This window comes from Perca fluviatilis, chromosome 11 (assembly GCF_010015445.1).
Source record: "Perca fluviatilis chromosome 11, GENO_Pfluv_1.0, whole genome shotgun sequence".
NCBI lineage: Eukaryota > Metazoa > Chordata > Actinopteri > Perciformes > Percidae > Perca > Perca fluviatilis.
This window is the reverse complement of record NC_053122.1, coordinates 26,496,844-26,508,887: the sequence shown is the minus strand read 5'-3', so window position 1 is coordinate 26,508,887 and position 12,044 is coordinate 26,496,844. Positions and strand designations below refer to the sequence as shown.

Below are 12,044 nucleotides of genomic sequence, written 5' to 3'. Positions count from 1 at the left end.
TTCTATTCAAATCTATTGGTCCAATGACTGTTGTTCGGGGCGTGGCTACCTTTGAATGTCGTCCCCTGATTGGCTACTTGGCGAAAACACATACGGTAGTACAGCCACGGCTTTTCTTCTTTCTCATCGAAGTTAAATCGAAGTTTTACAAAAAGTTAAAGGATAATGTAGCGTTTTGGGCTGCATATAACGTTAGTACAGTTTGTCCATATATAACAGACGTTTTTTTTTTAATCGACCTTATGTTTTTATTCTTGTGAAAAAGTAAAGAGAAGAAGAGAATTCACCATTGTTCGAACTGGATCGCCAAACGTAAGTTTAGCAGCTAACGTGCTCATTTGCTAGCTAATCCTTAGCTGGATAACGTTACTGTAACCAGAGAGGGGGTAAATTCACAGCCCGAGCGTGTGCCTTCGAGCTGGTGTTAAACTTCTGACAATACAGTAACGTTAACGTTGACAGTTACCCATCATGAACGTGTGATGCTCACAACCCTCGCTTTAAAGCCTCCTCATTGAAAATTTGCACTAAAGTCTGTCTGAATAGAGCTCATACTGACAGTGATGTGTCCGGTAGAGATTAGTTGCGATAATCAATCGTGTTTGTGTTTATTTACGCCCTTATGATCTATAAGAACGCATGTTGAATATAGTTAAAGTATATATATATATATATATATAAAACTTACCTAATAATTGTTTAACTGTATTTGTCTTGTATGTTTATGGCCATTTTCATAAAGATGTCATTCCACATTATACTTGCACTTGCGTTATTTAATTTATATGCCAGTTTAGTAATACATAGTTATACAGGCATACACACACTCACATCACCCAGACCTTTAATATGTTGCATACACTCAGTTGCCAGTTTATTAGGTACACTTTGCTCAAATGTATGGTCAGTTAGAGGCTGTAGTTTGAGGTGATGTTGAAATGTATTGCAATAATACTGGGATGTGTTTCTAATATTTAGCCTTCCCTCACTGAGTGGTATTGGGTGAACCTGCTGTGTTATGTACAGCTAGTTTTAGATGTACCCAATAAACTGGCAACTGAGTGTGTGTATATCATCTGGAGTACTAAACCACCAAGTATTTAGTGCTAGTTTAATGTTATGTAGAAATCTGTATCATAGCGTCCATATTATGTAAGATAGACATTTTTAATGTTCAACTACACACTCAAGTAACCAGTAATTCAAGGACTGCAACACCAGTATATTTAGGTGTAAAGTTATTCATGGTCAGACCTTTTCCTTGCAGGCTTCCCAGATTTCCTGTTCCTGTGTGGAAGACTCACAGGTCAGTATCCCAATACGTATGTAGTTATTTCTTTCTTTTGTTTTGGTGCAGGCTTTTGTTGGCTCATGGTATAATGATGAGTGGTGTTTCCAAATTTAGATTTTGCTCTCATTGGCAGTAGTCATTTTAGTGCATCAATGGGCTGTAAGCACAACGAAAATAGCTCACATCTGCTGAAGATGAAATCATGTCCTATTTGTGACTGAAGAGTCAGTGATTACCCGCTTTTGATGTGCCTTTTAGTCATGGGTCACTCCTTCCTGTTGCTCACTGTAGCTTTGTGAGCAAGGCAGCTCTCTCTTAAACACACCCAGTTGGCATTTGAAGGTGGAAAAGGCTACACCAACACTGGCACACATCAATTGGTGATTATAATAATGTGCTGGAACATGTACTGCACAGACATCCAAAGCCATGGGCTTTAGTTTGCATTATAACCTAACTGTTACATTTACATAGCAGCAGGAAGAACAGGCTGGGCAAAGAGCTGATTTTACTATACACTGCCAGAGGCTGTTTTTGTTTAGTTAATGCATGGATTATGGTAAATTATAGTCATTAGTACTATTTATAAATTTGCGATATCAGCAAGAAAGTTAACATTTTATTCACACTTGTTTGTGAGCAGGCCCTAAACTGTAAAATGCCCCCCCCCAGTTCTAAGCTTAGTGTTGAATTTCTACTGCCACTCATACTGTGTTTGAGTCTTTTCATAGAGAGACATTTTCCAGCACAACAAGAGATTCTGCCATCAACAAGGCATGATTGAGTTGTTGCAATTTGTCAAAACACTTTTGTTTTTGTTTTGGTTGTCATCTGTTTTTAAGATGTGTGCTCTTCTTGCAGTATGAGCTCAGTGCTGATCTAATACTACTATACTGCTCAGCAAGCCTATTGTACTGTATATCAAAGGTCCTCATCCAAGGTACTTTATTAACACTGGCCTCCTTTCTATGCACAGTCGGTAGAACTGGGCCTGGATTCATTAGTACAGTACATATCTGACAATATTTTGACTTTTAAGTAATATTAAAAGGAGGCAGTTCAGCATACCGTTGAGTGGCCTATATGTAATGTAGGGCTGAATATATTAAGATAGCTGATAAAGGAACACAGTGGTCATTTACAATACCTAATCTATAAAATGCAATGCCATTTATGTGACATTGCCATGTCTTTCAACTGTCTCTGAAAGGTTTTAAAATATACACCCTGTTTTTTGCCATGTCTTTGTTTTCTTTTATCTGTTGTTTAGCATAAAGAATTAACCCAGTTTGCAAATATCTGGTCTGCCCCATTTTCCCATCGTGTGTGTGTGTGTGTGTGTGTGTGTGTGTGTGTGTGTGTGTGGTGAGGGGATGGGATGATGTGTTAAATTTGGGGAACAAATGGGTGTGGCTAATATGACCTCATGGAGAAATGAGGTAATGATTGGCTCTGGTCTATACTTGGTGCAGTCTTATCCATGTAGCTTGCTTATCACTGTCCTTTCCTTTGGTGGAAGTTGCATACGTTGCATATGGTTCTTCTGTTTTTGCTTCAGTTTTTAATTTAGTGACCTTTTTTTCTTGATAAATCATGCAACAGGTTGCTGGTTTCTCTTTCTTTTCAAAAACTTCCTCTTATTTGCATTTACACTCTCTGGAGATGATATTTTCTCCTGCCATCTCTGCCTGCTTAGGTTCCATTCTGTGGCATTCATAGCTTGCTCACCTTGTAGCAACTTTAGAGCACAAATGCACATCTCCAAGCCTGGATGAATTGGGTCACCGTCTTAGATTGACAGCTTGCCTGTGTTGAACCCATAGACTGTGTATGGTTGAACCCCATCCATTTATTCTCACCCTGCTCTCTCACTTTCTGCCTGCCCAGCTTGTGCACGCTGCTGTTTGGTTGGTGTTGCCATGGCACCGTGCAGCCAGAATGAGGCTTCACATACAGCATCTTGTGTTCTCTTCACAGAGGGCCGCTGGCGAGATTGAGGTGCGGTGACGCAAAACACACAGTATACGAACGTAGCCGCGTGGACTGACGCTCCGGACTCTGCAGCTCTTTCTAACACTCATGGGGTTGCCTTCCCCTGTCAACACTCAGCAGAGGGACGCTCACACACTTAACCACGTTTCGTGACATTTTCTTTGGTTTACCTCCTCTTGCCCAACTCCCTTTGACCAAAGAATTTTTTTTTATTTTTATTTTCTTTCTTGTTGGCTCTTGTTTTTAAACGCAACCATTTTTTCCGGAACAAGACTGGGATTTTCCCTCATATTATGCGCAGCAATGGATACCAGTGGCTCAGTGGTTAGCACGGGAACTGAGGAGCAGTCCTTTCATGTCCGCTACAGGTAGGAATCTCTCCTCTCTCAACTAAGGTATGGTTGTGGAGTATTTTTCCCTGGCTCTGTTTTTTTTTTTTTTTCAACATCTTGCTTTCCGTCGTTAGTTTTAGAAGGGACTGTCATTGAAATGATTGGTTGTTGGTAAGAGAAGACAAATCTATTTTTTAAAATTCTGTATCCTTGTTGAGGAAGTGATGGTATTATGTGTTATATGGAATGGAAAATGGAAGCCTTAGGTAAATTATAGAGGGAGGACTGTTTGTTGACTAAAGGCAGGCGTGTTTCCCAACAAAGCATCCGCCAGCTGTCCCTACATAACCAGGTAAAGAGCTCTGGCAGCAGGTGTGACCTGTTCCAGTTGGCTTCAATATTTAACAAGCCCTGAAATATTCATCACTGCTTTTTTGTTACTCGCAACACGTGTGTGTGTCCAATTTATTTTGGTAGGGTTGGCGTCTGCTTGGTGGGAGGATATGTTTTTTTTTTTTTTTTTCAACATATACTACTACGGTCAGATTGGTTATTGTTAACGACTTGATTCCCTTAAACTTCACTTCGGTCTGCTTGTGCCTGACGTGTCTAATAAATCTACTTAGCACTCACCAGGGATGTAATCTATCGGGTGTGCGCTCGACAGGTGTAATCTCAGGTGACCGGGTCAGAATAGGGATCTTTAAAGACAAGCGGATTAGCTGAGAAAATGATGATAGAGCAGTTTCCTTGCTACCATGCGTTGGGAAGTTAATACTGTGACTGTAACATCACACACGTCTCCTTGAAGGTTTTCCTATACGTGATGCTAAAATAGCTCTGTGATGTCAGATGAACAATGGATTTGATGTCACAGGAAAGGAATGCTATTTTTAACCTTTTTTTTAGACTTAGATCACAACAAACAAGATCTTGATCGCCATCCTTTACTACAGACTACTAAATTGGTCTCTCCATGCTTCAGACAAAGAGAAGGAGCTGCAGCCTGGAAGTTTTTCTAGTAGAAACCTCAGTAGATGCCTCTCAGAAGTTCCATGTGCTGTTGTTGTTGTTGTTGTTGTAAGACACAGAAAGCGAGCAGGTAGGCTAGTATTTGCCACTGTATTTGCTACAGTGTTGGAAAAGTATGTATTTACAGTAACTTTGTAGTAAACAAAAAGATAGGCTTTTCTAATTGAATGCCTAAGGCTGCTGATTACATGAGCATTTTAATAGCACACCGTAGACTATGTAAGCTTTTTACTTCACGAGAGGAATCCACACTAGATGAACAAACTGAATAGACTTTGTGTGAAGCCGATCTCTTCCCAACAATGCAGTTTCCTGAAAAACAAAAGTTGGCAGCAGACAAGTTTTGCTTTGCACACATATGCAGTTTAATCTAAAGATAATCCATGTGCAGATAAGGCACCAGCCATTGTCTGACCTTTTCTATGATCTGGCCCTGAAATGCCTGAGCCTCATTTGTAACTCCACAAGGCGCGGTTATTAAGTTTTTTGAGACAACCCAATTCTAAATGCTTTTTAAATATTATATCCTACATTTGATATTGATTTCCTCCAGTACCCAATGGGGATCTGTTAAGACACAACATATTTAAATGAATTCTGATTCTACAGAAAAGCTGATAACCAGGGGAATGCTGAACATTGGCATACTTTTTCTTTACTTTTTCCACCCGCTCTTTGCTTCATTTGACTGTAAAAGGAAGGAACCAACTTCACTTTCTGAGGCATGTCAAAGGGATGTGAGATACCATAACAAAAAGACCCCATTGTTCTCTGTATGTGGAAGGAAGTAGCTCAAAGCTCTCTTTCTAAGCAAAGGCTGCAAGCTTTGTTCCTTGGTTGTGAGTGGGGTACGGTCAGTTGGCTGTAGCTTTCAGCCAGAGAAGGTCTGTTTTTCCACAGCTTCTTCATTATTGGGCCTTAATGATGCTCTTTGGATTTAGATACTTTGGTGCTGCTCAGTAGAAAGCCAGTTAAAGGTGCAGTAGGTAAGACTTATAAAACTAACTTTCTGTCATATTTGCTTAAACTGGCATAAAACTAACTTTCTGTCATATTTGCTGAAACTAACCCTATGTTCCAGTAGAACTACATGAAGCATGTAATAAAAAAACAAATAATCCAGCTTCTCTGGCCCCACCTACAGCCTGTAGTGCGATTTGCAAAAATCCGCCGCTCCCTGTTCAGATGCACCAATCAGGGCCAGGGGGGGTGTCTAACTGCGTGTCAATCACTGCTCATGCACACGCATTCATTCTCCCTCGTGGGGGGAGGGGCTTAGGAGACCGTTTTGGGCTTAAGCAGAAAAGGGGGGAGGGACTGAGAAGTTGTCAATGTTCAAATATTTTGGCTAAGTCCTGGATCTTCACAATCCTACCTAAAGCACCTTTAAGACAGAAGGCCAGATCTTTGTTAGACACCTGATGCACTGACTCTGCTTCTTTCTGCTGTAGGATGGAGGTGTCCTGCCTGGAGCTGGCGTTGGAGGGTGAGCGGCTCTGTAAGGTGGGCGACTACAGAGCAGGCGTCTCCTTCTTTGAAGCTGCCATCCAGGTGGGCACAGAGGACCTGCAGGTGCTCAGTGCCATCTACAGTCAGCTGGGCAATGCCTACTTCCACCTGCATGACTACGCCAAGGCCCTAGAGTTCCACCGGCATGACCTCACCTTGACCAGGTTGGACCTGCACAAGAACCCCACGACCCTGCAGACCAACAGATCATTACAACATGTATTATTACTAACACAATGTTTGTTGCACAGGACAATCGGTGACCTGCTTGGAGAAGCCAAAGCCAGTGGAAACCTTGGCAACACATTAAAGGTGCTGGGGCGATTTGACGAGGCTGTGGTTTGCTGTCAGCGGCACTTGGACATAGCCAGAGACATTAATGACAAGGTGAGGCAGCAGGATATTCAAGCCAATTGTTGCAGTGTATAGGGGTGGGGAAAATCCTATGTATCGCGATTTTTTTGCAATGATTTTTATAATCGATTCTTTCACCTAGAATTGTTTTTGGTTTTTGTTTTTTTTACCAATGATTTAGCTACATATTTTCTGTTTATACGGTACCGCTGACGGCTACTACATCATATCCGTTTTGTGCAAAACGGCAAAAGCAGAAAATGCAGAAAATACATGTTAAGTTCATTTTCTCAACTTCTTTACAAATGAAATAAATGAGATGTGATGTGCATTCTTCTCAGAAAAAAGTTTTTAGAAATGTCTCATGATAGTTTGTCTCTAGAAGTGTATTATTCAACTTCTGTTTTTAAAGAAGGAAAATAAAATCACAATACTCCATACTATCGAATAGCAATACTTCTAGAATTGCAAAAAATGAAATCGAATCGGCACCCGTGTATTGTGAAAGACTCGAATCGGGACAAAAGCGTATCATCCGAGCCCTAGTAGTGTAGGGGGGATTCATCAACCGTCAGCACTAAGGGTGTAAGAAAAAATCGATACTTGAGTATCTTGATATTTTCAAAAACGCAATATTGATTTTTTTATTTTATTTTTTTACGTGCAATGTAAGACAGTGGTTCACGTTTATGTTGTGTTTAAACCCCCTACCGCTAGATGGCTATGCTGAGACGCACCACTAGTGTCCTTGCCTAGCAGTACCTGACTTTTTGCTGGAAGCTAACAATGTAGCTATGGCTGAACTTTGGCCTACTTTAGCATATAATCATATAAGTGCTCACTAAGAACCTGTGAACCACAATCCCAAACTGGCAGTTTGATTTTCTGTGTACTGAATTGTTTACCTAAAGTAAACTTCTTTGACTTTTATGCACATCGTCTTTTTTTAAATATTAGTTTTTATAAAGTTATACTTTAAAAAAAATCCCAATATATCGCCTTACGCACAGTATCGAAATATATTTCAATATATTGAATCATGACCCATGTATCGTGATACGTATTGTATCGCCAATACACAGCCCTAGTCAGCACTGACATGTTTTTCCTGGATGTGTGTTAGGTGGGTCATGCGCGAGCTCTGTATAACTTTGGGAACGTGTACCACGCCAAAGGCAAAAGTATCTGTTGGAGTGGAGCTGAGCCTGGAGATTTCCCAGAGGAGGTCATGATGGCACTGAGGAAGGCAGCTGAGTACTATGAGTAAGTGACTGCACAGTATGGTGCTAGTAAATATGCGCGGGTGATATTTTAACGACGCAATGCCTTTTTTGCTGTTATGCCATCATAGTGCATTTGACCGTATGTGTGTTTTCAGGGCAAACTTGGCGATAGTGAAGGAGCTTGGAGATCGTGCTGCTCAGGGTCGAACCTATGGTAACCTCGGCAACACCTACTACTTGTTGGGAAGCTTCCGCAAAGCGGTAGCTTCTCACGAACAGGTGTGGTGTAACCCTAAAAAGCCCTTTTCACTATCAAAGCATATTTGCAAAGTCTACACACTCCATAGACGAGCATTATAAACCTACTTCTGTGATGACCGTTATTCTAACAGATACTGTATGATAAAATAGGTTTTCTATGTCTCTTTCTGAACAGCGCTTGCTCATAGCTAAGGAGTTTGGCGACCGCTCGGCAGAAAGACGGGCTTACTGCAACCTGGGGAACGCCTATATCTTTCTGGGGGAATTCGAAATGGCTGCTGAACATTACAAGTAAGCCACAGCCTACATGGGAATCTTTTTAAATCATTGTCTGACGCAAGTACATTTTTCCTTAAACAACGGCGGCAGAGTAGATAATGATAACTTATCTACACAGATATAAAGTTGTGTTTTAAAATACAAGTGTAATGTTTTCATTCTTGATTTAAAAAACAGGGTTGAAAATTAACTTTTTTTGTCCACCAGGCAAATGGCAAGTAATCTCAATATCTAAAAAAAAAAAAAGGGAAACTTTACTTTGTGTATGACGTGGTATGTTGTTCCAAGAATGTGGGAACTGTGGGGACTTCTTGTGAGAAAGTAAGCCTGTGACGTAAAAAGCCGGAGGCAAATATTGAGGCCTCTCTGCGGTGTTTTGAACCAGCTTGTCTGCGTGTTTGTCAGGAGGACACTGCAGCTGGCCAGGCAGTTGAAGGATCGCGCTGTGGAGGCCCAGGCCTGCTACAGTCTGGGCAACACCTTCACCCTTCTGCAGGATTATGAGAGAGCCATAGACTACCACCTCAAACACCTCATCATAGCCCAGGACCTCAATGACAGGTACACACACACTATAGGAAGAAGAATTTTAACTACACCTCCATATATGTATTTAATTGTGTTTTCTGATGTAGGATTGGGGAGGGTCGTGCATGCTGGAGTCTTGGAAATGCTTACACTGCACTGGGGAACCATGACCAAGCCATGCACTTTGCTGAGAAACACCTGGAGATCTGCAAAGAGGTACGTCATGTAAACGAGAGCAGTGGACAGTTTCCTTTGCTGCATTTCGCCTTTACAGTAAAGCATTGGAAACAATATTCTAAGCACTTTTACTTTACAAAACAACAGGTAAAGAAGTCCTTCAGTAGTAAAATTAACCTGTGTGTGTGTGTGTGTGTGTGTGTGTGTGTGTGTGTGTGTGTGTGTGCGTGTGTGCGTGTGCTTTCGCTTTCCCCTCTAGACTGGAGACAGAAGCGGGGAGCTGACGGCTCGTATGAACGTGTCTGATCTCCAGACGGTTCTGGGTCTAAGTTACAGCACAAATAGCTCCACTATTTCAGAGAATACGGACATAGACTACAACCTGCACGGTGAGTTATACATTACACGACTTCTTTTAACCGTTTGTATGACTGGTGTTTAGCATGGTTGTAATTGTTCTACTGTACGTGCTTCAGGAGCGAGGCCCAGGATGAGCAGAAGACACAGCATGGAGAAGCTGGAGCTGATGAAACTCACTCCAGACAAGATAAATGTAAGGACTCCTCTGCTGTCCCACGAAGTCCTCGACCCACTAACGCACACGGTGTTCTATCGCGGCTCCGTCTTAAGTCCCGCTTTGCTACTAAAACCAAGTGTTTACCACATAATTGGATGCTTTATCTCCTCCCAAGCTTATCGTCTCTCCCCTCATTTCCCTTCTGCATTGTGGTAACTAATCCACTCCTGTGTGTTGAAGGGTCAGAAGTGGAACAGTGACATCCTGACCAAACAGTCTAAACCCTCGCTGGCTAAGAGCTCCTCCAAGCTGTTCTTTGTCAGCCGCCTGCGTGGGAAGAAGTACAAGGCTGGCGGCTCCAGTAAGGTCCTCCAGGACACCAGCAACACTCTGGACACCAGCCAGACGGCCACACAGGGACCACAGAAGGTACACAGTACAGGGTGCATACAGCTGATAACCATTAACACACACACACACACACACCTAAACCTCATTTAGTCGCCTACAGCTATCATTAAACAAGGTCTGTTCGGTTTAGCTCTTTTTTTTACGTCCATGTTTTTGTACTTTACCAGCGACTCAGTCCTGACATGCTCGGAGACGAGGGCTTCTTTGACCTGCTGAGCCGTTTCCAGAGCAACCGTATGGATGACCAACGCTGTTCAATACAGGATAAGGGCAGCAGGTTATCATTAAGCAGTGGTCCAGAAACGCCGCCCAGAGCCATGAGGAAAAGTGAGGCCATGCAGTCACACTCAAAATGAATCCCATCCTCACAGTACATCGTCCTTTTCAATGTATCTCTCCTGGCACCTCATCGGTTCTCTCAAAACTCTCGCAGCTGTATCCGAGTCCGCCAGCGTCTCTGGCGCCCCAGGCCGGCGGGCGGAGGAGTCGTCGGCAGCGGGGGGAAGCCTGCCCGGCCTCAGGCTCCATCAAAACAGCAACCAGGCCGTGCTCAGCCACCTGATGGCCAACGCTGACAGTGCCGAGCCCGACGACGACTTCTTCGATATGCTCGTCAAGTGCCAGGTACCCGATACGACCGAATATACAGCGCTACTGCACAATGATAGGCATGCAGTACATTTAATACACAAGTAGTTATTGTGGGGCGAATTTCCAGTTTACGAACTCATTCCATGTATGTTGAGACATTGGTACCCCAGGTCTTATTCAGATGGTCTTATTTCCATCATAACCTTTCCAGGCAGAGGAGTACTTCAGCTCTTGGCCTCCATAGATCCAGGGAGTCTAGGCAGCTGCATGATAAGGGAATGTTTTGAGTCAGGACTGTCTCCTTTTGGAGGTTGGTGGGCCTGCCACACTTTAGCATAATGCCCAGAGAGAGAGAGAGAGAGAGAGCATCTGTGTTTTAGGCGCCTGCAATATCTTTGTTTACCTTAAAGGGTCAGCTAAATTTAAATCCAGCAAAGTCGAAATACACCTTCAGGAAGACAGGAACTTCCGAAGTTGGGACGGCACCTACACTGTACTGTTTAATCCTAAACGCTCCTCAATTGAGAATTCAGCAAAATCTCCCGAATCTTGTTCATGCACGTGAAATAAGTTGTTCTGCTCCTGAGTTTTTCGTTATAACAGTTATAATGTGCTTTTTACAACCACGAACATATAAAACCACATAACCAGATCTCAAACTGCAGCTCTCTTTCTTCCTGTTCGCTCGACCAGGGGTCCCGTTTGGATGACCAGCGCTGTGCCCCTCCCCCTCCTCCGGTCCGGGGGCCCACTATACCAGACGAGGACTTCTTCAGCCTCATCATGCGCTCTCAGGCCAAACGAATAGACGAGCAACGTGTCACCCTGCCTTCTGCAGCAAATGCAACAGCCAGGCCTAGCTCCAGCTCCAGCTCAACTAAGCACTAAAGGGACAGTCAGGTTGTTTTTAGTTTTTCATCTCATGAAGGTGTGGACCACGTTCTGACCAATGGGTAGTCACTCACAAAAGAAAGCCTTGTTTTATCTTTATTTGTCCTTTTTGGACAAAACAAAGCACTGTCATCATTATATGTAGTATACAGTATGGAGAAAAAAACCCTCAAATTAACAAGGACTTGTTTCGCACATCTTGCACAACAACAAACTCTCAGTAGTATCAGGGACAAGACAAAGTGTAGTTTTTTTATCCTTCTGTACAACTACACATTTCAGTTCACACTACGTGTATTTTCCAATACACAACTGCAGCTATGTCTGTATTTATTGTACTTTTTATGATTGTTGTGATTCGGCCGTCCCACCACTATGAAGTAATGTGGTTTTACTCACAGTGGTGTCTGAGTCAGTGTAGATAGAGGTACAGCACTATTTCCATGTATTTTGTTTATATGTGAGTTTTTTTGGGGTGGGGATTGAAGAGTTACCAAGGTCAGGCTAAGGAAATGATATTTTAAGCCAGCTATTTGATAAAAGAATGAATTTAACCCGTGTACAGCCCCTACGCTCGTTTGTACTAAATGCTTCAATGACGCCAGAGGAATAAAGCCTCATCCACGTAGGCATCTTGTTTTGACTTTTATTTTTTA

The 12,044-nt window shown here is 42.5% G+C and overlaps 1 protein-coding gene across 5 annotated transcripts; it reads left to right on the top strand.

The window, feature by feature from the left end:
- The first annotated feature begins 87 nt into the window (after positions 1 to 87).
- gpsm2 (G protein signaling modulator 2) lies at positions 88 to 12,017 on the top strand. Of its 5 annotated transcripts, XM_039816853.1 has the most exons (16): positions 88 to 312; positions 1,268 to 1,306; positions 3,269 to 3,651; positions 6,099 to 6,320; positions 6,408 to 6,543; positions 7,634 to 7,773; positions 7,889 to 8,012; positions 8,170 to 8,285; positions 8,679 to 8,834; positions 8,909 to 9,017; positions 9,238 to 9,367; positions 9,455 to 9,531; positions 9,736 to 9,924; positions 10,074 to 10,233; positions 10,340 to 10,530; positions 11,191 to 11,385. In XM_039816853.1, the coding sequence occupies exons 3-16, from the start codon at positions 3,587 to 3,589 to the stop codon at positions 11,383 to 11,385; spliced, it is 2,010 nt and encodes a 669-aa protein (XP_039672787.1). In that variant the 5' UTR covers positions 88 to 312; positions 1,268 to 1,306; positions 3,269 to 3,586. The 5 variants fall into 5 exon arrangements, with proteins under 5 accessions (XP_039672787.1, XP_039672791.1, XP_039672788.1 ...); XM_039816857.1 differs by lacking the exon at positions 3,269 to 3,651 and having other exon boundaries at positions 11,191 to 12,017; XM_039816854.1 differs by lacking the exons at positions 88 to 312; positions 1,268 to 1,306 and adding an exon at positions 2,763 to 2,893.
- The last annotated feature ends 27 nt before the right edge of the window (positions 12,018 to 12,044 follow it).